The following is a 24,972-nucleotide window of genomic DNA, read 5'->3' as shown; positions in this document are numbered from 1 at the left end:
AGGGAGAGTTCACAAATTTGATACACAATTGGCTTTATGGTAGGAAACAGAGTAGGTAGAAGAATGCTCATCAGACTAGAGGCTGTGACTAATGATGATGTGCTTCAGGGGTCAGTGCTGGGCCATTGCGGTTTGTTATCTATATCGATGATTTGGAGGAAAATGTACAAGGCATGATTAGGAAGTTTGTGGACAGCACTAAAATAGGTGGTATTGTGGACAGTGAGGAAGTTTATCAGAAACTGCAGTAGGATCTTGATCAGCTCAGGAAGTGGGCCAAGAAATGGCAAATGGAATTTAATGTAGATAATTGACTGGTGTGGCATTTTGGAATGTCAAATCAAGGTAGGAGTTTCATGGTGAATGGTAAAGCCTCAAGGAGTGCAGTGGAACAAAGGGACCTTGGACTTCAGGTGCACGGCTCTCTGAAAGTGGTGTCATAGGTAGACAGGGCAGTGGAGGTGACTTTTGGTACATTGACTTTCATCAATCAGGGCATTGAGAACAGAAGTTGGGAGGTTATGACGCAGTTGTACAAGATGTTGGTGCAGCTGCATTTGGAGTATTGTGTTCAGTTTTGGTCACCTTGCTGTAGGAACGATGTAATTAAACCGGGAAGATTTCAGGAGAAATTTACAAGCATGTTGCCAGGACTCAAGGAGCCGAGTTGCAGGAAGGGGTTGGACAAGGTAGAACTTTTTTTTCTTTAGAGTGTAGGAGACTGAGGGGGATCTTCTAGAAGTGTTTAAGTTCATGAGAGGCATGGATAGGGTGAATGCACTCAGTCTTTCTCCCAGGGTTGGGAATCCAGGACTGTAGCGTATCAGTTTAAAGGTAAGAGGATAAAGAATACATGGGAAACTGCGGGGCAATTCTTTTTCTTCAACAGAGGGTGGTACGCATATGGAATTAGCTGCCTGCGGGAGTGGTTGAGGCAGGTACATTAATAAACATTCGAAAGGCATTTGGAGAAATACATAGATAGGAAAGGTTTAGAAAGATATGGGCCAATGCAGGGAAGTGGGGTTAACATGGATGGATATTTTGGTCAACATTGTCCATTTAGACCAAAGGATCTGTCTCCATGTTGTAGGACTCTGTGAAAGGATCTGACATATGGCTGTTAAACTTGGTAATGAGAGTTAAAAGGCATAAGGAGGCTACAAAGGGATACAAGATTTAAAAGTGCGGAGCTGGATGAACACCACAGGCCAAGCAGCATCTTAGGAGCACAAAAGCAGATGTTTCAGGCCTAGACTCTTCATCAGAAAAGGGGGAGGTGGTGTGGGTTCTGAAATAAATAGGGAAAGAGGGGGAGGTGGATCGAAGATGCCTACAAGAGAGTTGCAGTGGGAGGGAGATCCCCTGAGGTTTGTCCGGAGGGAGGAGGGTAACTTCTTCAGGTTAGGCATCCCTGGAAGAGGCTTCGCAGTGAGGTTACAATTGTATCAGAGATAATGGGAACTGCAGATGCTGGATAATCCGAGATAACAAAGTGTGGAGCTGATACTGACAGGTTAAACAAATGGGCACAGATCTGGCAAATGGAATGAAATACATAAAAATGAATGGGAGTTTTATCAGGAAGAATAAATAAACATTATTCTAAGTGGTGGAGAGGTTGCAAAGATGAGATGCAGAAGGATTGGGTTTTCCTCGAGCATAAGTCACAGCAGGCTGGTACACAGGTACAGCAGCTGGTTACAGGAAAGCTAATAAAGTGAGAGTGCTTGCTTGTTTATTTCAAGGCATATTGAATACAAAAGTAGAGATGTCATACTTCAGTTATGTAGGTGTAACCATGTTCGAAGTACTGTGTGCACTGTTGGCTTCCTCTTCTTTAAGGAGGAATGTAAACGTGTTAGAAGCAGTTCAGAGACGGGTTGCGTGACCAGCGTTTGGATTGGGTGTGTTGTCTTCAGAGGAAAAGGTTGCACAAGTTACACTTGTATCTGCTGGATTCTACAAAAAGGAAGAGGTGGCTTGATTGAAACATGCGAGATCCTGCAGATCCTGACAAGGTGGATATGAAGAAGACAATTCCTCTGGTGAGAGACTCTAGAGCTATGAGTCAGTGTTCACAAATAAAAATTCACCCATTTAAGTCAGATGAGGCAACATTTTTTTTAGAAAGGTTCATAAGTCCTTGAAGCATGCTTTCTCAGGTGGTATAAGCAAAAACTTTGAATATTTTTCTGGCAGGGGTAGTTGATTCTTGACCATGAAGGAAATGAAAGTTCTTGGGGTAAGCAGGCTTACGGTTAGAGCAGCATGACCTTATTAAAATGGTGGAGCAGGCTCAAGGGGCTGAACAAACATCTGCTAACTTACTTGTCTGGGGTGCCACTCTCTTTGCTAATCACCCAGAGAACAGCATTCAGATAGACTAATCCGTCTACTCCGGAAAATGATTTGCAGGTTAGGAACATTAGGGTGGTACCAGATAAGGTGACTGGGGCCTGCTTCTCTGAAGATTCTTCATTGATATCTTCAGAAACAGGGGCAGTGATTAGGTCAGAGAACTCAGACTTAAAACAAGTGCTGCTAGTGAGCTAATGTGAATATTGGCAGACACATTAATTCAGACCCATGGAACATGCTGAAGGACATGTGGGAATGATGTTCGCAGGATAACACAAGTGGAAGGACAGGGCTATAGCTTAAGGGTTAGGGAGGTAGGGATTTGATATTGAAGAGATGGAAAATCTCAAGAATTGAATAGAGGCAAATTCAAATATTATGAATGGGGTGAAATTAACTGCTAGTGCGAGCCAGATAGAGGTGCATGCAGGAGTTTCTAGTAATGGCGAGTGTTTTCTGCCAATATCAGCTCTGACACACCTTTGGAATTGTTAAGAACATGTATTAGGAGCAAAGATACACAAGAACAGGAGTAGGCCAGTTCAATAAAATCCCAGCTGACTTAAATGCTTCAATGCCTTTTGACCACATTATCCCCAAGACCCTTTGCACTTTTAGTAAACTAAAAGTTTTTCAAACTCTAGTTTAAACAGACTCAAAAACTAAGCATCCAAAGCGCTGCTTGTTAGAGAATTCCAAAGACTAATGACCCTCAGATTTAGAAAAAAATTTACTCATCTTGGTAGTAACTGGCATCACCACTTTTATTCTTGTCAAAATTGTGTCCCCTAGACTCAACACTAAGAGAACACACAAGGGAAATATGGGCCGAATGCAGGTTAGCATTCAATGACCTATTGTCAAGGCTGCCACGTCTCTTTTCACAGCTACACTTTCCAATCTCACTATTCAGGAAATACTATGCACATCTGTTCTTTTTACCAAACACGGAAAATCCACCAGTTGTCCTTTACCTACAACCCACATTACTTTTCAAAAAACAAATACTCCAATAAATTGGTTGAAACAGGGCTTCCCTTTAACAGAAGCATTCGGATTCAGCCTGATAACCTTGACCTTTTAAGTGCTTTGCTACGATATGTTTAATAATGGTTCTTAATATTTTCTTCATCAGATGCTAAGCTAACTGGCCTGTGAGCTCCTGCTTTCACTTTTGGAATAAAGGAGTAACACTTCCAGCCTAATCTTGTGGAAACTGTGCCAAATCCAGATAATTCTGGAAAACTATAACAAATCTATTAAATAGCTCAGTTGTCATTTCTTTAAAGACTCTAGGATACAATCCAGAGGCCAGTCACTTTTACACTGTGCTCCAACAACTTGCTCAGCCTCGCTTCTCTGAATTCCTCCCCAATCTCTTGACTAACAGCTACCTCTGGGATGTTACCTGTCTCCACTATAGATGAAGCGTGAAGAACAGGGAGCTCCTGTGTAAACTCTTTATTCAACTGCTACAAGTTTAGCTCTATTATTATGCCATCCAACATTCCATTCTTTAACACATACTGTGTACTAACTTTTTGATGTGTCTATGTTGTTCCCTGTATTGTATTGTAAAACCTGGGATGTATTTTTCCAAGTCACTTTCTGCGTTAGCTGCTGGATCAAGAAACTCTTGCAGCTACCTTTCAGGTTTATTTTTGAGTTGCCAGGTTTCTGCAGTGTGGGACCAGATCCCGTCATGCAACCTGCTGACCCATTCTGGTTACAGACTCAATTGTTAACAAAGCTTGGTCCTTTCCATTCACTTGAAAAATTCTAATTATTACATAGACCAAAGAGAGGTTTGAAAGAGATTTTGCATACAATATTCGTCCCTCAAATCAACATCAATAAAAGATTTTGTGCTCCTGAGATGCTGCTTGGCCTGCTGTGTTCATCCAGCTCCACACTTTGTTATCAATAAAAGGTTATCTGGTCATTATCAAATTACTTTGAGAGAGTTTGACGTGTGCAAATTGGTTGTTGTGCTTCTAACAAGTTATTCCAATTTTAGCAGTAACTTATTGGTTGCAAAGTGTTTTGAGAAATTCAGAGGAATGTATGTTTATCTTGTGATAGAGCACAAATTCTAAGAAAATAAACTATAGGCCAGGATTTCCACAGAGTCAGAAGACTTCCACGAATAGTTAGAAAAAGGCCAGTCCAACCTGATGTGGAAAGGGCCATCCACATTGCAAACAAATCCAACCAGCATGGGAAACAGGGAAGGCATGCTTCACAAACATAGGAGGCCTCAACTCAGCAAGACTGTTTAAACCTAGAAATAATTTCAAATAGATCCCAATTTAGCTATTCCAAGCACCTTGATGTGCAGTATGGCAGTTACAAATTCATGGAGTAAATGAGGGTGCTCCCAAAGGGTAGATAAAGGTGTGTAAGTGTCTCAATCTGAGGTGTTTGAAATTCCCACTCTAAATTTGGGAAACGTTTTCAGTTGTTTGAGAGTTAAAAAGCTGTCTGAACTGCCTCAATTGGCAGGCAGGTCATCAGCTGACCACCTCTTCCATAATCTTAAAGTAATTTGTTGACATTTCCCAAGGAACATTCTCATCACAAGCTCTTGGCAGAGTTTCAAATGCCACCGAAGCATTACACAAGTATAGGATTCCAAATTCTGTGTGATTTAACAGTTTAAAAGAAGATATCAAAGTATAGCTAGATGTGACTTCTGAATACAGTGCACTTTTCGATTTATAGAAGATTAACTACTTGAGGTTTAAAAGCCTTCAATGGGTTTCATGAATAGGAGTATTTTTCAACATCACGCAACTCATAACTTAAATGCCACATGACTCTCTGTCTACCTATTGTGGATACCGAGTGAGTGAGACAGGGTTATGACAGCTGAAGTGTAGATGGCAATAACAATTTCTAAAAAGACGACACTGGACAATGCTCCAGAGCAAAACCAGAAATTGCTGGGGAAACACATCAGGTCTGGCAGTATCTGTGGGGAGAAAACAGAATTAACAAAGTCCAATCATGATAATCTGATAGAGGCTCCAGACTTGAAACATCCACCACTGTTTTCTCTCCATGGATGCTGCCGGACTTGCTGAGTTGCAGCAGCAATTTTTAATTATTTTAGATCTCCAACATTTACATTTTTCTTTTTTTTAATGTTCCAAAACAACAGTCTGGTCTTCTACCTAGCTTGACTCCATACTCGCTCAACCCCTTGATTGCTTAGAGTCACTGAATCATATGGCATGGAACTAGAACCTTCGGTCCAGCCAGTCCATGCCAAAACATAATTCTAAACCAAACTAGTCCCGGCTGGTTGTGGTTCTGGTCCTGGCCCACATCCCTCCAAACCTTTCCTATTCGTATATCCATCCAAAAGTCTTAAAGTTTGTAATATTTTTTCTTTTATTCATTCACAGGATGAGGGCATTGCTGGCCAGACAACATTTACTAACTGTCTCCCTGGGCAATTAGGGATGAGTAAGAGTCAACCACATTGCTATAGATCTGGAGTCACACATAGGCCAGAACAGGTGAGAATGACAGATTAAAAAGGACATTAGTGAACCAAATGGGTTTTTTCAAACTAACAATGGATTCATGATCATTATTAGACTCTTAATTCCAGATATTTATAGAATTCAAATTCTACTGTCTGCTGTGGCAGGATTCAAACCTGGGTCCCCAGAACATTAGGTCTGTGGGTTAACAGTCCAGGTGATAATACCACTAGGCCATCACCGCCTCACATCCACCACTTCCTCAACAAGTTCAATCCATGAGAACATGCAAACCATCCTTTTTTTAAAAAAAAAGAACTGTCTCATGTCTTTTTAAAATCTCTCTCCTTTCACTTTTAAAAAATGTGCTCCCTAGTCTGGAAATCCCCCATGCTAGGAAAAAGACAACTACCATGAACTTCATCTCTATCTCATTACTTTATAAACTTCCATCAGGTCACCTCTCAACCTCCTACGCTCCAGTGAAATAAGTCCCAGCCTATCCAGCCTTCCCATATAGCTCAAACCTTCCATTTCTGGTAAATCTCTTCTGAACCCTCTCCAGCTTGATAATATCATGAACATAGAACAGTACAGCATAGTACAGGCCCTTCGGCCCACGATACTGTGCTGACCTATTATCCTACTGAGATCAAACTACCCTGAATACCCTACATTATAGTGTCCTCCATGTGCCCATCCAAGATTCACTTAAGTGTCCCTAATGTATCTCTACTACCATTGCTGGCAGTGCATTCCACACACCCACCACTCAGGTTCTTCACACAATCTCTGACAGCTCCCCACTACCTTCCGCCAATCACCTTAAAATTATTCCCCCTCATTTCTGACCTGGAAGAAAAAGTCTCTAGGTATCCACTCTATCGATACTTCTCATCATCTTGTACACCTCTATCAAGTCACCTCTCATCCTTCTTCACTCCAACAAAAAAAAACCCCAACCTCCCTCAGCCTTTCTTCATAAGACCATCCCTCCCACCAGGCAGCAGCCTGGTAAACCTCTCTGCACCCTCTCTAAAGCTTCCACATTCTTCCTATAATTGGGCCACCAGAATTGGATGCAGTATTCCAGAAGAGGCTCACCAATGTCCTCTACAAACTCTACACAACGTCCCAACTCCTATGCTCAAAGGTCTGAGCAAAGAGGGCAACCATACCAAAGACCATTTTGTCTACCCTGTCCATTTGTGACACAAACAAAGAATTATGTACCTGCGCCCCACATCTGTCTGTACTACAACATTACCCAAGGCCCTACCATTAATTGTATAACCCCTATCCTTATCTGTTGTATTAAAATACAGTATTTCGCATTTTTCTGGATTGAACACCATCGACCCATTTGATCAAGATCCCTTAGTAATCTTAGAAAATCTTCTTCACTGTTTACTACACCACCAATTTTGGTGTTACCCTCAAACTTACTATGTCTTCTATGTTCTCATCCAAATCATTTATATAAATGACAATGACCAAAAAAAAATACCCAGAACCAATCCCTGTGGAACACCGCGGGTCACAGGTCTCCAGTCTGAAAAACAACCCTCCACCATCAATCTGTCTCCTGCCATTAAGCCAATTATGTATAAAATTGGCAAACTCACCTTGAATTCCTGAATTCCATGTGACCTAACTGTACTATTTCGTCTATCATGTAGAACTTTGTCAACAGCTTCACTAAAATCCAAACAAACAACACTTACTGCTCACCATCAACCACCTTTTTGGTAACTTCCTCAAAAAACTCAATTGAGTTTGTGGGGCACTATTCTCCTTGCACAAAACCATGCTGTCTATACATAATCAATTTTTGCCCCTTTAAATGCTCATAAATCCTATCTTTTGTAATCACTTGCAACAATTTACCCACAACCAAAATCAAACTCAAGCTCTATGATTCCCCTGTTTCTCTGTACAACCCATCTTACAGCTATAACATTACCCACCCTCCAGTCACCAGGCATCTCACCCGTTGTTACACGTGATGCAAGTATTTCTGCAACGGGTATTGTAATTTCCTCCCTTGCTTCCCACAATATTCTGGGATACATTAGATCAAGAGATTTATACACCTTTATACTCTCTGAAACGTCCTGAACTTCCTCTTCTGTAGTTTGCAGGGGTGGGGTGGTGGTGGTGGGGAGTAAGAGATAATGGGAACTGCAGATACTACAGTATCGAGATAAAGTGTGGAGCTGGATGCACACAGCAGGACAAGCAGCATCTTAGGAGCACAAAAGCTGACGTTTCAAAGGGTCTAGGCTCGAAAGGTCAGCTTTTGTGCTCCTAAGATGCTGCTTGTCCTGCTGTGTTCATCCAGCTCCACAGTGTTATCTCTTCTGTAGTGTGAATTGCTTTTAAAACATTAAAGTTTATTTCTCTGCATTTTCTAGCCTCCATTTCTTTATCCATGGTAAAAACTGACGCAAAATATTTATTATCTCTCTCATCTCCTGGGGATCACACAAAGACAACCTCCTTGATCTTTAACAGCCATACCCTCTCTCTAGTCACCCTCATGTTCTTAATGTATTTGTAAAATCTCTCTGGGATATCCTTATCCTTATCTGCCAATGCTATCTCATATCCCCTCTTTGCCTTCCTGATTTCTCTCAAGAATGCTCCTACACTCTTTACAGAAACAGATTCAAATTGCACCAAGTTGTCTATTTCTCTATTACTGTTGACTAGTACCACAATATCTTTCTTCATCCACTGTTCCTAAATCTTTCCAGCCTTACCCTTCACCCTAACAGGAACAAAATGCCTCTGAACTCTCATCTTCACACCCTTGAATGCCTCCCTTGTGATTAGCTTCCAATGTCAGTGGACCTGACTCAAATCTCCCCCAATACCCATCTTCTGGAGCAAAACCTGGGTCTATCAGAATCCTTTAAACAGAGACCAGTTTACTGAGTCAAGAGATTTTGCCACCCATTTCAAGAGCAAACATCTGGGTCTGATGACTCAAAGCTTAAGCCCAAAAGGCAGAAAGTATTTTTTGATACAGGACATCTTTAGAAGGAATAAGGCTCACTAAAGTGTCTCCGTTCCTCAAGTTATTTCGTTCAATGTCAGAAAAACAAACTTTAAATGACTATGTTCCAACTACTGTTGGGGTTGGTTTAAACTAGCTTCTCAGGGGAAAGTGAACCAAGTGGTGACCCATACTGGAATAGAGTCAAGCACAGGAAGTGGAAAATGGCAAGCAGGACAAACAAATCTAAGGTTGAGTATTCCTTCATAAGAGGAATGATGTAAAAAACAACAAGGACATTATCTGGATGCACTTAGAATTCAAAGAAGATACTGAAAAGGCACAAAGAGGTACGTGGGTATGATTCTTAATGGCAATTTGATCAATTCTTGAGCACCAGCTGTTTACAATATATAATCAATGATGTGGACATGGGAAACAAATGCAAGAAATTACAGGGAGTTGTGAAGGCAGCGCAGTCCATCACTAAAACCAGCCTTCCGTCCACCGCTTCAGTGTACATTTTCTGCTGCTTTGGGAAAGCGAACATAAAGACCTTGCTCACACCAGTTACACTTTTCCACCCTCTGTCAGGTAGAAGATAAAAACCATTTAAAAATACGCACCAACAGATTTAAGAACAAACTCTTTCAAACTGTTATCAGCCTAATGATCAGAGCTTTCATATTAGAGTTGATCTTTCTCTGCATGTTCTCTGTGGGTGTAAACACTGTATTCAGCATTCTGTTTTATTATCTCGATATACTTGCGTAAGGTATGATTTGTCTGGTTAGCATGCAAAACAGTAGTTTTCACTGTACTGAGGTACTTGACAATAATAAATCAAAGCAAATGATACAAAGCAGGAATGTGTCTTGTGAGGATGTGAAACGCTTTCAGAAAAATTTGACAAGTTTATTCACTGGACAAGAACACAACAGTTAGAATGTAATGTGGAAAAAATGAGAGATTATCCAAGTGCAAATTACTGCAGATGCTGGAATCTGCACTGAAAACAAAAACAAAAATGCTGGAAATCACAGCAGGTCAGGCAGCATCTGTGGAGAGACAGCAAGCTAACATTGAGTCTAGATGACTCTTAATTTTGGTAAGAGCAGATACGCAGAGTATTTCCCAAACACAGACTGGAAAAATAAGCGGTGGGAAGAGACCTAGGTGGCCTTGACAATAGGTCACTGAATGCTAACATGCATTCAGTCCGTATTTCCCTTGTGTGTTCTCTTATTGGTGGGTTGGGGAACACAATTTTGACAAGAATAAAGGTGGTGATGCCAGTTACGACCAAGATGAGTAAATTTTTTTCTAAATCTGAGGGTCATTAGTCTTTGGAATTCTCTAACAAGCAGCGCTTTGGATGCTTAGTTTTTGAGTCTGTTTAAACTAGAGTTTGAAAAAATTTTGGTTTACTAAGAGTGCAAAGGGTCTTGGGGATAATGTGGTCAAAAGGCATTGAAGTATTTAAGTCAGCTGGGATCGTACTGAACAGCTAGGCATGTTCAAAACGGCTGAATGGCTTCCATCTGTTCTTGTGTATCTTTGCTCCTAATACATATTCCAAACAATTCCAAAAGCATGTCAGAGCTGATATTGGCAGAAAATGCTAGCCATTACTGGAAGCTCCTGCAAGCACCTCTATCTGGCTCACACTACCAGTTAATTTCACCTGTCAAATATTATGAATGAGGAAAGTGCTGGGTCAGTAACTTAAAAATAAAGATTCACTGTGTGCAGTCAAACATATTACACATTTTGTAACAAAGTGCTTGTGCTATACAATGATGCATGACCGATATTAGCTTTCATAATACACTTTAAATAAATTATATTGAAGACGTACTGTTAACTGATGATTAATTTAATACCTCATCTTTTCCAAGAGTCTTGAGATGGTCCAAGATTTGTCCAATCAGAGTTTCAGCAAGTTTATTAATCTCAGCCAAGAATTTGGGGTCACTGCCATAGAGGTTATCATTGGAATCAACTGCAAGACAAGAGAATTTCCAGATAAGCTTTACACTGTGATCCAAATTCAATTTTGACAGAAATGCTTAATTCCTGTACTGAACTGAGAAAAGGAATGTGTTGTATTTTTTGAAAAAAGGTGTTCCTGTCAGAGAGATACCAGATATCATGCTTAAGCTCTCAGTTTTAGTTGCTTCATTAGATTGCTGCGACATCTTTTTCAAAAATTCATACAGTGCTCCCATCTCGGACAGCAAGTAGAAATGCGTTTAAAATAGAGACTTTCCTAATTGCACTCCCTTGACTTTTTTTTTTAAAAAAGAAAGTTATCCATTTTCCATGGGTTTTTTACAGCCATCAAGCCTGGCTTGACTTCCAGAAACACATCTGGTGGGAGAATAAGTAGACCAATTAAACACGATCATAGCGGATTACCAAGGAATACCAAATCCTGTGCTCCGTCTGCACAGCGTGATTCCTTTAGCCACGACAGTTACATCTACCACTTTCTGCAGTGGCGAATGGCACATGCTCACCATTCTGTGCGAAGAAATTTCTCCTCTTCTCAGCCCTGGAAGTTTAAGGATACAGGTAAAACTACGTTCATTGGTCTGGACTCACCTGTCTTCGGGAACAAACTTTCTGCACCCAACCTCCCCAGTCGTGTTAAAGTTTAAGGTTTCTAGGAGATACCTACTTCATCCTTCTAAGGTCGAACAGATACAATCCTAACCAACGCGATCTCTTCTCATTTGTTCGCCTTGCCTTCCCAAGAATCAACTTGGTAAACCTTTGCTGAACTTGCTCCTTTGCCAGAACTTCCTTCCTCAGATAAAGAAAACCAAAGCCACAGACAATGTTCAAGCTGTGGCATCACAAATGTCCTGTGTAATTGCAGCAAGACATCCTCCTCATGCACTTCAATCCTCTCCCTATGAAGGCCAATGAACCATTTACCCCTTCACTGCCTGCTGAACCTGTGCACTTACTTTAAGCACCTGGTGCAGGACGACATTCAGGGCGCATTGACCACTCCGCTCTTTCCATTTACAGCCAAATAATAATCTGCCTTCCTACTTTTGCCACCGAAATGGATAACCTCACATCTATCTACATTATATTCCATCAGCCACGCACTGGCTCACTCAGTCAGCCTGTCCAAATCTCGCTGCAACGTCTCTGCATCCTCCCCATAGGTCACCCTTCCACCCAGCTTTGTCACCTGTAAATTTTGAGAATACATTGCAACATTCCCTGTTGTACCTCAAGTCACTGCTTGCCATTTGGAAAAAATCCATTTATTCCTATCCTTGGTCCTGGTCTACTAGCCAATTTTCTATCCATCTCAATGCACTACTGCAATCCCATGCACTTAAATTTTACACATTAATCTCTCACTCGGGGCTTTGTCAAAAACTTAGAAATTTCAAATAAACCATATCTATTGCCTCCCCGGATCACTCTACTAGTCACACCCTAAACTGTCTGGAGGATGCATAATGAAGAACAAGCATTTGTGCAAATTAAACAAACAGTCTAAAAAATATTCCAAGGCATATATTGTACCTTTATCCACATGATAAAGATAAGTTTCTTGACTTGCTGCAGCCAACAAATGCAAAACGTTTATGTAGATTCGTACTTTTGAATCAGAATGATCTTCCCAAATGTAGTCCTGGATCACATTCAAAAGGCCTCTCACCAAATACAAGACACCTTGTTCTGGATGATCCTGTCCAAAAATATGCACAACAGGTTAATGAACAAATGGGTTACTGTAAACTGGAAGTCAACAGCATATTAATTATTTCCTTGCCACTCCTCCAAGCGTTAACACAGAATATTCTTGTTACTTCCCACAGTGCAAGACATGAGCAATGAAACTTTTCAAAACAAGCTTGCAACCACTAATTGTTCCCATTGGATAATATCAATAATTTTTTAAAAAAACTTACTTCACTCAAGTCTGAAAATTCAGGATGCTCCTCCAAAACAATTAGCTGCAGTTTTTTAAAGCAAGTTGACTCATTGGCATGGAATCAGTGATGTATGACATCTGACATAGCAAAACTGATCACTCCCTTTCCTGGTTTATCTGCAAAAATAACACTTCCTTCTCCACATCTGTAAGTCCCTCTAGCTTTTCAGCTTCCATACCTACAATTCCATTCTCTTAGCACTGGTGTATCATTCAAATAGGTATCCCCAGCTCGTTATCCTTAAATCCCTCACAATAGCAAAAACTGTCTAATTCCTTTACCAGACATGAATTGAGCAGGGTCAGGAATAGATGTTGCAGGTTCCAGGGTTTAGATCTTTCATTAAGATCAGGGAAGGTGGTAAAAGAGGGGGAGGTGTGGCTTTGTTAGTCAAGGACAGTATAACGGTGCTGAAGGAACTTTTGATGAGGACTCGTCTACTGAGGTGATATGGGCTGAGGTCAGAAACAAGAGAGGAGGGGCCACACTGCTGGGAGGTTTTTTCTTAAATAGGCCTCCGCAAAGTTCCAGGGATGTGGAGGAGAGGATGGGCAAAACTATTCTGGGCAGGAGTGAAAGGAACAGGGTGGTCATTATGGGAGATTTTAACTTCCCTAACATTGACTGGAAATGCTATAACTCTAGTACGTCGGATGGATCAGTTTTTGTCCAATGTGTGCAGGACAGTTACCTGACTGTATGTCAAAGGGCCGACCAAAGGGGAGGCCACACTGGATCTGGTACTTGGTAATGAACCAGGCCAGGTGTTTGATTTAGTGGTAGGTGAGCACTTTGGAGAAAGTGACCATAATTCAGTTATGTTTGCTTTAGCAATGGAAAGGGATAGGAACATGCCACAGGGCAAGAGTTATATGTGGGAGGGAAAGGGCAATTATAATGCGATTATGCAAGACTTAGGAGGCATAGAATGGGTTAGCAAAATGCAGGGGATGGGGACAATCGAATTTTGGAGCTGGTTTAAGGAACAGATATTGCGTGCCCTTGATAGGTACATCCCTGTCAGGCAGGGAAGGGATAAGGTAAGGGAACTGTGGTTTACTAAAGAAATTGTATCTCTTGTCAAGCGAAAGAGGGAGGCTTATGTGACGATGAGGCGAGATGGTTCAGATGAGGTGATGGAGAGTTACAGATTAGCTAGGAAGGATTGAAAGAGAGAGTTAAGAAGACCAAAGGAGGGGACATGAGCAGATATTCGCAGGTACAATAATGGAGAACCCTAAAGCTTTCTACAGGTACGTGAGGAATAAGATTATGACGAGGGTAGGAATAGGGCCAGTCAAAGGCAGAAGTGGGAAGTTGTGTATGGACCCTGTAGAGATCGGAGAGGTGTTAAATGATTATTTCTCATCTGTTTTCACTGAGGAACAGGAGAATATTGTAGAGGAGACGACTTGAGTCGCGGGCTACTAGAATTGGAAGGATAAAGGTTAGTAAGGAGGAGGTGTTATCAATTCTAGAAGGTGTGAAGGTAGATCAATCCCCTGGGCCGGATGGGATTTATCCGAGGATTGTCTGGGAAGCTAGGGAGGTGGTGGCGGAGCCTTTGGCCTTGATCTTCGAGTCCTCATTGTCTACAGGTTTAGTACCAGAGGACTGGAGGATTGCAAATGTTGTGCCCTTGTTCAAGAAGGGCAGTAGGAATGACCCAGGTAATTATAGACCAGTGAGCCTTACATGTGTTGCAGGAAAAGTTCTGGAAAGGATTAAGAGATAGGATTTATAATCATCCAACAAGCAACAATTTGACTGGAGATAGTGAGGGTAGAGCAGCTGACGTGGTGTACACGGACTTCAGTAAAGCCTTTGATAAGGTTCCACATGGTAGGCTATTAGAGAAAAATACGGAAGCACAGGACTGAGGGAGATTGAGCAGTTTGGATTAGAAACTGGCTTTCTGTAAGAAGGCAACAAGCGGTGGTTGATGGAAAATATTCAGCCTGGTATCAGGTGACTAGTGGTGCGCCTCAAGGATCTGTTTCAGGACCACTGCTGTTTGTCATTTTTATAAATGACTTGGACGCAGGCATTGATGGATTGGTTAGTCAGTTTGCAGATGACATTGAAATCAATGGAGGGGTGGACAGTGTGGAAGAATGTTGCAGGGAGACTTGGATAAACTGCAGAATTGGGCCAAAGGGTGGCAAATGGAGTTCAAAGTGGGTAAATCTGATGTGACCCCATTACAGGAAGGATGTAGAACACAGAACATAGAACAGTACAGCACAGAACAGGCCCTTAAGCCCACAATGTTGTGCCGACCATTGATCCTCATGTATGCACCCTCAAATTTCTGTGACCATATACATGTCCAGCAGTCTCTTAAATGACCCCAATGACCTTGCTTCCACAACTGCTGCTGGCAACGCATTCCATGCTCTCACAACTCTCTGCGTAAAGAACCTGCCTCTGACATCCCCTCTATACTTTCCACCAACCAGCTTAAAACTATGACCCCTCGTGCTAGCCATTTCTGCCCTGGGAAATAGTCTCTGGCTATCAACTCTATCTATGCCTCTCATTATCTTGTATACCTCAATTAGGTCCCCTCTCCTCCTCCGTTTCTCCAATGAAAAGAGACCGAGCTCAGTCAACCTCTCTTCATAAGATAAGCCCTCCAGTCCAGGCAGCATCCTGGTAAACCTCCTCTGAACCCTCTCCAAAGCATCCACATCTTTCCTATAATAGGGCGCCCAGAACTGGACGCAGTATTCCAAGTGCGGTCTAACCAAAGTTTTATAGAGCTGCAACAAGATCTCACGACTCTTAAACTCAATCCCCCTGTTAATGAAAGCCAAAACACCATATGCTTTCTTAACAACCCTGTCCACTTGGGTGGCCATTTTAAGGGATCTATGTATCTGCACACCAAGGTCCCTCTGTTCCTCCACGCTGCCAAGAATCCTATCCTTAATCCTGTACTTAGCTTTCAAATTCGACCTTCCAAAATGCATCACCTCGCATTTATCCAGGTTGAACTCCATCTGCCACCTCTCAGCCCATCTCTGCATCCTGTCAATGTCCCGCTGCAGCCTACAACAGCCCTCTATGCTGTCAACGACACCTCCGACCTTTGTGTCGTCTGCAAACTTGCTGACCCATCCTTCAATTCCCTCGTCCAAGTCATTAATAAAAATTACAAACAGTACAGGCCCAAGGACAGAGCCCTGTGGAACTCCACTCACCACTGACTTCCAGGCAGAATATTTTCCTTCTACTACCACTCGCTGTCTTCTGTTGGCCAGCCAATTCTGTATCCAAGCAGCTAAGTTCCCCTGTATCCCATTCCTCCTGACCTTCTGAATGAGCCTACCATGGGGAACCTTATCAAATGCCTTACTGAAGTCCATATACACCACATCCACAGCTTGACCCTCATCAACCTTTCTAGTCACATCCTCAAAAAACTCGATAAGGTTTGTAAGGCATGACCTACCCCTCACAAAGCCGTGTTGACTGTATTTGATCAAGCCATGCTCTTCCAGATGGTCATAAATCTTATCACTCAGAATCCTTTCTAACACCTTGCAGACGACAGACGTGAGACTTACCGGTCTATAATTGCCAGGGATTTCCCTATTTCCTTTCTTGAAGAGAGGAATTACATTTGCCTCTCTCCAGTCCTCAGGTACGACTCCAGTGGAGAGCGAGGATGCAAAGATCTTCGCAAGTGGCGAAGCAATTGCATTTCTCGCTTCCCAAAGCAGCTGAGGACAAATCTGATCCGGGCCTGGCGACTTGTCAATCTTAATGTTTGACAAAATTTTCAGCACATCAGCTTCGTCTATCTCTATCCATTCCAGCATGCACACCTGCTCTTCAAAGGTTTCATTCACTACAAAGTTCGTTTCTTTCGTAAAGACAGAAGCAAAAAACTCATTTAGGGCTTGCCCTACCTCCTCAGGCTCCACACACAAGTTCCCTATGCTATCCCTGATCGGCCCGACTCTTTCTTTGACCATTCTCTTATTCCTCACGTAAGTGTAAAATGCCTTTGTGTTTTCCCGGATTCCTTCTGCCAAGCCTTTCTCGTGCCCCCTCCTGGCTCTCCTCAGACCATTTTTGAGCTCCTTCCTTGCCTGCCTGTAATCCTCTCTAGCTGAACTTGACCCTAGCTTCCTCCACCTTATGTAAGCTACCTTCTTCCTTTTCACAAGAAGCTCCACCGCTCTCGTCATCCAAGGTTCCTTTATCTTACCCCTTCTTGCCTGTGTCAGAGGGACATATTTACTCATCACTCCCAACAACTGTTCCTTAAACAGTCTCCACATGTCTATAGTTCCCTTACCATGGAACAACTGCTCCCAGTCTGTGCTTCCTAACTCATGTCTAATCGCATCATAGTTTCCTCTTCCCCAATTAAATATCCTCCCATTTTGCCTAATCCTCTCCTTCTCCATAGCTATGTAGAATGTGAGGCAGTTATGGTCACTATCACCAAAATGCTCTCCCACCACAAGATCTGATACCTGCCCCGGCTCGTTTCCGAGCACCAAGTCTAGAATGGCCTCTCCCCTCGTCGGCCTGTCAACGTACTGCGTTAGGAAACCCTCCTGAACACACCTTACAAAAACAGCTCCATTCAAATCTTCTGCTCGAAGGAGGTTCCAATCAATATTAGGAAAGTTAAAGTCACCCATTACAACAACCCTACTGCGTCCACACTTTTCCAAAATCTGTCGACCTATGCTTTCTTCAATCTCCCTGCTGCTTTTGGGGGGCCTGTAGTAAACCCCTAACGAGGTGACTACTCCCTTGCTGTTCCTAATTTCCACCCATACTGACTCAGTAGGCAGATCTTCCTCGACAATGGAAGCTTCTGTAGCTGTGATACCCTCTCTGATTAGTAGTGCTACACCCCCTCCTCTTTTTCCCCCCCTCCCTATTCTTCTTAAATGTTCTAAACCCTGGAACATCCAGCAACCATTCCTGCCCATGAGAAACCCATGTCTCTGTTATGGCCACAACATCATAGCACCAGGTACTGATTCATGCTCTAAGTTCATCACTTTTATTCCTGATACTCCTTGCATTAAAGCAAACACACTTTAACCGATCCCTTGGTTCCTTCCCAGGAAAATCCTTCCCACTAGCTGGTCTACCTCTTGCTACTGCCTCACCTGCATCAACGCTCACCTCTGGTATACAGCTCAGGTTCCCACCCCCATGCCATACTAGTTTAAACCCTCTCGAACTACTCCAGCAAACCAAAATGTGGAAGCATTCTGGTCACCCCATTACAGGAAGGATGTGGAAGCATTGGAAAAGGTGCAGAGGAGATTTACCAGGATGTTGCCTGGTCTGGAGCGCAGGACCTATCAAGAAAGGCTGAGGGACTTGGCTCGGTTTTCACTGGAGAGGAGGAGGCTAAGAGGGGATTTAATAGAGACATACGAGATGATCAGAGGATTAGATAGGGTGGACAGTGAGAGTCTTTTTCCGAGGACGATGATGTCAGCTTGTACGAGGGGGCATAGCTACAAATTGAGGGGTGAGAGATTTAAGACAGATGTCAGAGGCAGGTTCTCTCAGAGTGGCAAGGCCGTGGAACGCCCTGCCTGCCAATGTAGTTAACTCAGCCACATTAGGGGCATTTAAACAGTCCTTGGATAAGCATATGGATGATGATGGGATAGTGTAGGGGGAGGGGCTTAGATTAGTTCACAGGTCGGAGCAACATCGAGGGCCGAAGGGCCTGTTCTGCGCAGTATTGTTCTATGTTCTCAACGTTTAATTTAGTTATACAGTCTTACAACAATTGGAGACAAAGCAACAGCCTGCAGTCTGATAAGAAGTTGCGACCTTCAGAACACAGATTTAGGTTATATTTATTAATTATGTAAGAAATGAGTTTGAATCGTTTGTCAAAAGGCAACAAGAGATTGGATTGGATTGGATTGGGTTGGATTCCCGTTGGCCCAACAAATCCACACCGTGCCTTGGAGCATCCCACCCAGACCCATCCCCTATAACCCACACACCCCTGAACACTACAGGCAATTTAGCATGGCCGATCCACCCCAGCCCACACATCTTTGGACTGTGGGATGAAACCGGAGTACCCGGAGGAAACCCATGCAGACATGGGGAGAACGTTCAATCTCCGCACAGTCAGTTATCCGAGGGTGGACTTGAACCTTGGTCCCTGGCGCTGTGAGGCTGCAGTGCTAACCACTGAGCCACTATGTCACCAATCACACACAGACAGCAGTTACGTTTCAGGGTTTCAAAACAATTGAGGATGAAGAGTCAGGCTCGCTGTCTGATACAGTCACATGTACAAGTTTAAAGTTTTGGAAAAGATCTGTAGCTCGGGTTGTGGGTGACACTGTTGACTTGCTTGCCTTTTCTCATTCAGATGGTTTGTCACCATACTAGGTGACATTATCAGCAGAGCCTCCAATGCAGGAATGTTATTCTACTCAGCTTGGAATTTACACCATGGACGTCCAGTCCCTGTACACCTGCATTCCGCATGGAGATGGCCTCAAGGCCCTCCGCTTCTTCCTGTCCCGCAGGCCCGACCAGGCCCCCTCCACCGACACTCTCATCCGCCGAGCTGAACTCGTCCTCACACTCAACAACTTCTCTTTTGACTCCTCCCACTTCCCACAGACTAAGGGGGTGGCCATGGGCACCCGCATGGGCCCCAGCTATGCCTGCCTCTTTGTAGGTTACGTGGAACAGTCCCTCTTCCGCACCTACACAGGCCCCAAACCCCACCTCTTCCTCCGGTACATTGATGACTGTATCGGCGCCGCCTCTTGCTCCCCAGAGGAGCTCGAACAGTTCATCCACTTCACCAACACCTTCCACCCCAACCTTCAGTTCACCTGGGCCATCTCCAGCACATCCCTCACCTTCCTGGACCTCTCAGTCTCCATCTCAGGCAACCAGCTTGTAACTGATGTCCATTTCAAGCCCACCGACTCCCACAGCTACCTAGAATACACCTCCTCCCACCCACCCTCCTGCAAAAATTCCATCCCCTATTCCCAATTCCTCCGCCTCCGCCGCATCTGCTCCCACGATAAGACATTCCACTCCCGCACATCCCAGATGTCCAAGTTCTTTAAGGACCGCAACTTTCCCCCCACGGTGATCGAGAACGCCCTTGACTGCGTCTCCCGCATTTCCCGCGACACATCCCTCACACCCCGCCCCCGCCACAACCGCCCCAAGAGGATCCCCCTCGTTCTCACACACCACCCTACCAACCTCCGGATACAACGCATTATCCTCCGACACTTCCGCCATTTACAATCCGACCCCACCACCCAAGACATTTTTCCATCCCCTCCCCTGTCTGCTTTCCGGAGAGACCACTCTCTCCGTGACTCCCTTGTTCGCTCCACACTGCCCTCCAACCCCACCACACCCGGCACCTTCCCCTGCAACCGCAGGAAATGCTACACATGTCCCCACACCTCCTCCCTCACCCCCATCCCAGGCCCCAAGATGACATTCCACATTAAGCAGAGGTTCACCTGCACATCTGCCAATGTGGTATACTGCATCCACTGTACCCGGTGCGGCTTCCTCTACATTGGGGAAACCAAGCGGAGGCTTGGGGACCGCTTTGCAGAACACCTCCACTCAGTTCGCAACAAACAACTGCACCTCCCAGTCGCAAACCATTTCCACTCCCCCTCCCATTCTCTTGATGACATGTCCATCATGGGCCTCCTGCGCTGCCACAATGATGCCACCCGAAGGTTGCAGGAACAGCAACTCATATTCCGCCTGGGAACCCTGCAGCCATATGGTATCAATGTGGACTTCACCAGTTTCAAAATCTCCCCTTCCCCTACTGCATCCCTAAACCAGCCCAGTTCATCCCCTCCCCCCACTGCACCACACAACCAGCCCAGCTCTTCCCCCCCACCCACTGCATCCCAAAACCAGTCCAACCTGTCTCTGCCTCCCTAACCGGTTCTTCCTCTCACCCATCCCTTCCTCCCACCCCAAGCCGCACCCCCAGCTACCTACTAACCTCATCCCACCTCCTTGACCTGTCCGTCTTCCCTGGACTGACCTATCCCCTCCCTACCTCCCCACCTACACTCTCTCCACCTATCTTCTTTACTCTCCATCTTCGGTCCGCCTCCCCCTCTCTCCCTATTTATTCCAGTTCCCTCCCCCCATCCCCCTCTCTGATGAAGGGTCTAGGCCCGAAACGTCAGCTTTTGTGCTCCTGAGATGCTGCTTGGCCTGCTGTGTTCATCCAGCCTCACATTTTATTATCTTGGAATCTCCAGCATCTGCAGTTCCCATTATCTCTTGGAATTTACACTGTTGTTTGGTCCATTAAGGTGAGTAGTGTCATTTCCGGTTTTGAATTGTATGGGTTTGTATATGGGGTCCGATTCTACAGACATTTGTTGACTGCATTACAGATGAACTGCTACATATCAAAACCAGAAATGACACTATTCACCACAGACTGGACAGTATAAATCTCAAGCACCGTAGAATAACATCGCTTCATCGGAGGTTCCACTGATGATGTCTCCTCGCATGGCAGCAAAACTTCTGAATGAGAACAAGCCAGCTCTGCGAGCAAGCCAGCTCTGCGAGCAAGTCAACAACATCACATGTGTAACTTGTACATGAACACACAGGGTCTAACTCTATGTAGACACTGCACCTTTATCTTTAAAGAAGGGTCATAGAGAATGCCTATTCCTGATGCATTCCCCATGGCAACTCCCTGGCCAATTACCAAGAGTTTGCGTTTGGTCTGGCATTTTTCCAGCCAAAATTTCCATCTAATAGTTCCTGTTGCACCTCCATGCCACGATGGTTCAACCAATCAGCATGCTGTCCCGATGTTGTATGAAGTAATGTCCCCTTTCCAAATTTACTTTCTTGTATGTCGCTCCTGAGAAACTCCTAACCAAAAGTTTCAACATAACTTTGAATTTATCCCTACTCTGCTATTGATAATCACCAACGTCGTCTGGCACAAAAGTAGAAATTGCTGAAGAAACTCAGCAGGGCTGCCAGCATCTGGAGAGAACACAGTTAATGCTTCAGGTCCAGTGACTTTACTTCAGAACCAAAATGTTGTCTGTCTCGCTTTCCAGCTATCCCATTCTCACTTGATGCTGAAAATAACATGGCCAATAAAGGTGACAATCTAATAATTTAATTTGTAGCAGCAAAGAAACAACATAAATGTGAATTAATGGCTAAGTATGTAAAATTGCAATTTTACATGTTATGTTAAAATGTCCCGTTAAAATGAAACAAAAACTATGTTTAAAATTAGTACACTCCACAGTTAACAGAAGCTGGGATTATCCATCAAATAGCTTTTAATAAATATAAAATTTAAATCACAAACACCAAAATATTGACATTGTAAAACAAGCAATACTTCACGAAGAAATTCCTAACATAGCCTCAAATTCCTTTCCTAAACCCCTCTCTCCTCTTTCAAGATGCTTCTTAAAACCTACTGCTTTGACTAAATTTTCAGTTAATCCTTCATGCTACTTCGTATCAAATTTTGTCAATAACTTCTTGCTTTGAGAAGAGTCTTGGGATTTTAAGCTACATTCTTGTTGTACCCGACCTAGAATTTGATCCAGCATGATTATAACTTTATTATTAAAAAGGAAGAGAGTCTTAAAAGCTAGACTGAATTAATTTACCTCTCTTGATCCAATTATTTCCAGCACTCTCATGCTTTTTCACTGTACATGCAAGCAGATGACTGCCCCAGGCCTTTAAAATATGGATCAAATCAATTTCATTCCCTCTTAATCTGAAGTCTCTTACCATCGTGGTGCAGTCTCAACGAATAACTCCGACAAACTTAGGACAAAAAAAACTTGATATCCTGTTTCACAGCAGCTGTACATTCCCCAACACTGCCCTGCCCAGAAATAATGCTATATGATTAAGAATACTTACAGGCACCATCAATAATGTGGAAAAGAAATTATTAAGGAATTCAAGAAGAAATCCTTCTGAAGTTCTCATCTTCCCATCGATGTTTATCATTTTTGGTACTTCTGCAACAAGGCTGATTGCTGCTTTAAAGAAGGCATCAGCTAGTAAAAGAAAACAAGGTGTAGTTAGGATAACGAATACTTCAACTCTTTCATATAATGGAAGTGAATTTCTCCACCATGTATATGGTCCCTTGGTTTCTTTTTAAAAAAGACTGCACCGCGATCAAGCCTACAATTGTAGAGTTGAGTCAGCTTATTGTTCAGTTATAACAATACAGATGCAGGGAGCACTTGTTCCAAATAGCACCTATAACCTCAAAATAAAAAAAACACGGTTACAGGAGTCCTGATCTTTATCACAATGTCTGCAGGGCAATTTTTCCCTCTGTTCCCCTTAACAAGTGGAGTGTGCAGTGGACTACTCCCCACTTGCCTTGATGTGTGCAGCTCCAACAAGTCTCAAGAAGCTTAACATTCAGAGCCAAGCACTCCACTTGACTGGCACCTCATCAACATTTATTGCCTTCCTCACTGATGCATAGTGACTGCAGTGTCAACCATCTACAAGATGTACTGCTGCTACTCAGCAAAGTTCCTTCAACAGTGACTGCAAACCCTCCAAGCCACGCATCATCTCAACTTGAAAACATGTCACCATCCCTTTGGTGTTTTGGGTAAAAATCATAAACTCACTCAGTAACACTGTGGGCACCCCGAAATCTTGTGGACTGCAAAGGTTAAAAGGCAGCAGCTCACCACCGCCTTCTCAAAGGGATGGACAATACATACTGGGTGAGCTAGGAGTATCCACATCCCTTAGACAAATAATTTAAAAATAAATCTCTTCACTGGACACTAAAGATGGGGTGGTGGGTTTGGCGACAGAGGGGGTGACATTTAGAATACTGTGTCCAATTTTGGGCCCCACACCTCAGGAAGGACGTACTGGCGCTGGAGCGCGTCCAGCAGAGATTCACACAAATGATCCCTGGAATGATAGGTTTAACGTACGATGAGCAGCTGAGGATCCTGGAATTGTATTCATTAGGGTTTAGAAGGTTGAGGGGAGATCTAATAGAAGCTTATAAGATAATGCATGGCTTAGAAAGGGTGGACGCTGGGAAGCTGTTTCCGTTAGGCGGGGAGACTAGGACCCGTGGGCACAGCCTTAGAATTACACGGGGTAAATTTAAAACGGAAATGAGGAGACATTTCTTCAGCCAGAGTGTGGTGGGTTTGTGGAATTCATTGCCACCAAGCACAGTGGAGGCTGGGACATTAAATGTCTTCAAGGCAGAGATTGATAGATTCTTGGTCTCAAGAAATTAAGGGCTATGGGGACAGTACTGGGAAGTGGAGTTGAAATGCCCATCAGCCATGATTAAATGGCGGAGTGGACTCAATGGGCCGAATGGCCTTACTTCCACTCCTATGTCTTATGGTCTAAATGAAAAGCAGCTTCATTTTTTATTCCATTCCTAATCTGCAGTTTCAACACTCCTGGTTTTGTTGGCAGGTATCAACCCTGTAGGCTTTCGTCAGGCACCCCAATGGGAATCAACAAGTGACAGTATATACATGACCCCTATGGAATTTTAATTTACTCCCAAATGGGGTGCATCCATGCCAAGAAGTAAAGTCTCCCTGAGTGCAGTGGAGAGGAGTGAATGATTCTCCATGCTCATGAAAAGAAGTCTGCTTCTTTTCTGCCCAGCCATGGGGCAAGAGATTATAGTGTTAACTTTGCTTGCAACCTAATGGCTTCACATGAATCCTCAATCAGCTCTGCTTTCACTGAAACCCTCGAGCACTCAGATTTACTTCTGTATTCCAGAGCATTCCAAAATACACAGGGTTGAGCTCTATGTGTTTATCGATGGCTTTCTTTGTGGAGTACCAGGCTTCTAGGAATTCCCATGCCTGTCTCTGCTTTGCTCATCCCAGGATCCTGATGTTGTCCCAGTCAAATTGTTGGTTCTCCTTATTCATGTGGACAGAGATGATTGAAATTCGGTCGTGCCTTTTTGAAGCCAGTTGATGTTCGTGTACTCCTTTTGTTAATTATTTTCATTTGTCTGATGTAGCATTTGATACAGGGAATCTGTAGGGAATCTTGTATGACCTTGGATGTCCGTAGTGGGTAGTGGGTCTTTGGTTCAGGTGAGCAGTTGTCAGAGTTGATGTGG

The 24,972-nt window shown here is 43.5% G+C and overlaps 1 protein-coding gene across 3 annotated transcripts in view; it reads right to left on the bottom strand.

Annotated features, from left to right (window-relative positions):
* Window positions 1-1,857: 1,857 nt before the first annotated feature.
* The window catches only part of vps35l (VPS35 endosomal protein sorting factor like), a 117,395-nt gene continuing 94,280 nt past the window's right edge, over window positions 1,858-24,972 (bottom strand). The window contains exons 27-30 of one of the 3 annotated variants that reach the window (XM_059654211.1): window positions 22,746-22,885; window positions 12,397-12,562; window positions 10,731-10,849; window positions 1,858-1,962 (exon numbers count right to left, since the gene is read on the bottom strand). In XM_059654211.1, coding sequence (XP_059510194.1) covers window positions 1,873-1,962; window positions 10,731-10,849; window positions 12,397-12,562; window positions 22,746-22,885 — 515 coding nt within the window. In that variant the 3' untranslated portion in view covers window positions 1,858-1,872. Of the gene's footprint in view, window positions 2,014-10,730; window positions 10,850-12,396; window positions 12,563-22,745; window positions 22,886-24,972 lie in introns of those variants that run through there. The other 2 variants (XM_059654212.1, XR_009447156.1) reach the window with 2 other exon arrangements.

The sequence above is a fragment of the Stegostoma tigrinum genome, chromosome 23 (assembly GCF_030684315.1).
Source record: "Stegostoma tigrinum isolate sSteTig4 chromosome 23, sSteTig4.hap1, whole genome shotgun sequence".
NCBI lineage: Eukaryota > Metazoa > Chordata > Chondrichthyes > Orectolobiformes > Stegostomatidae > Stegostoma > Stegostoma tigrinum.
This window is presented reverse-complemented; position numbering and strand designations above follow the sequence as displayed.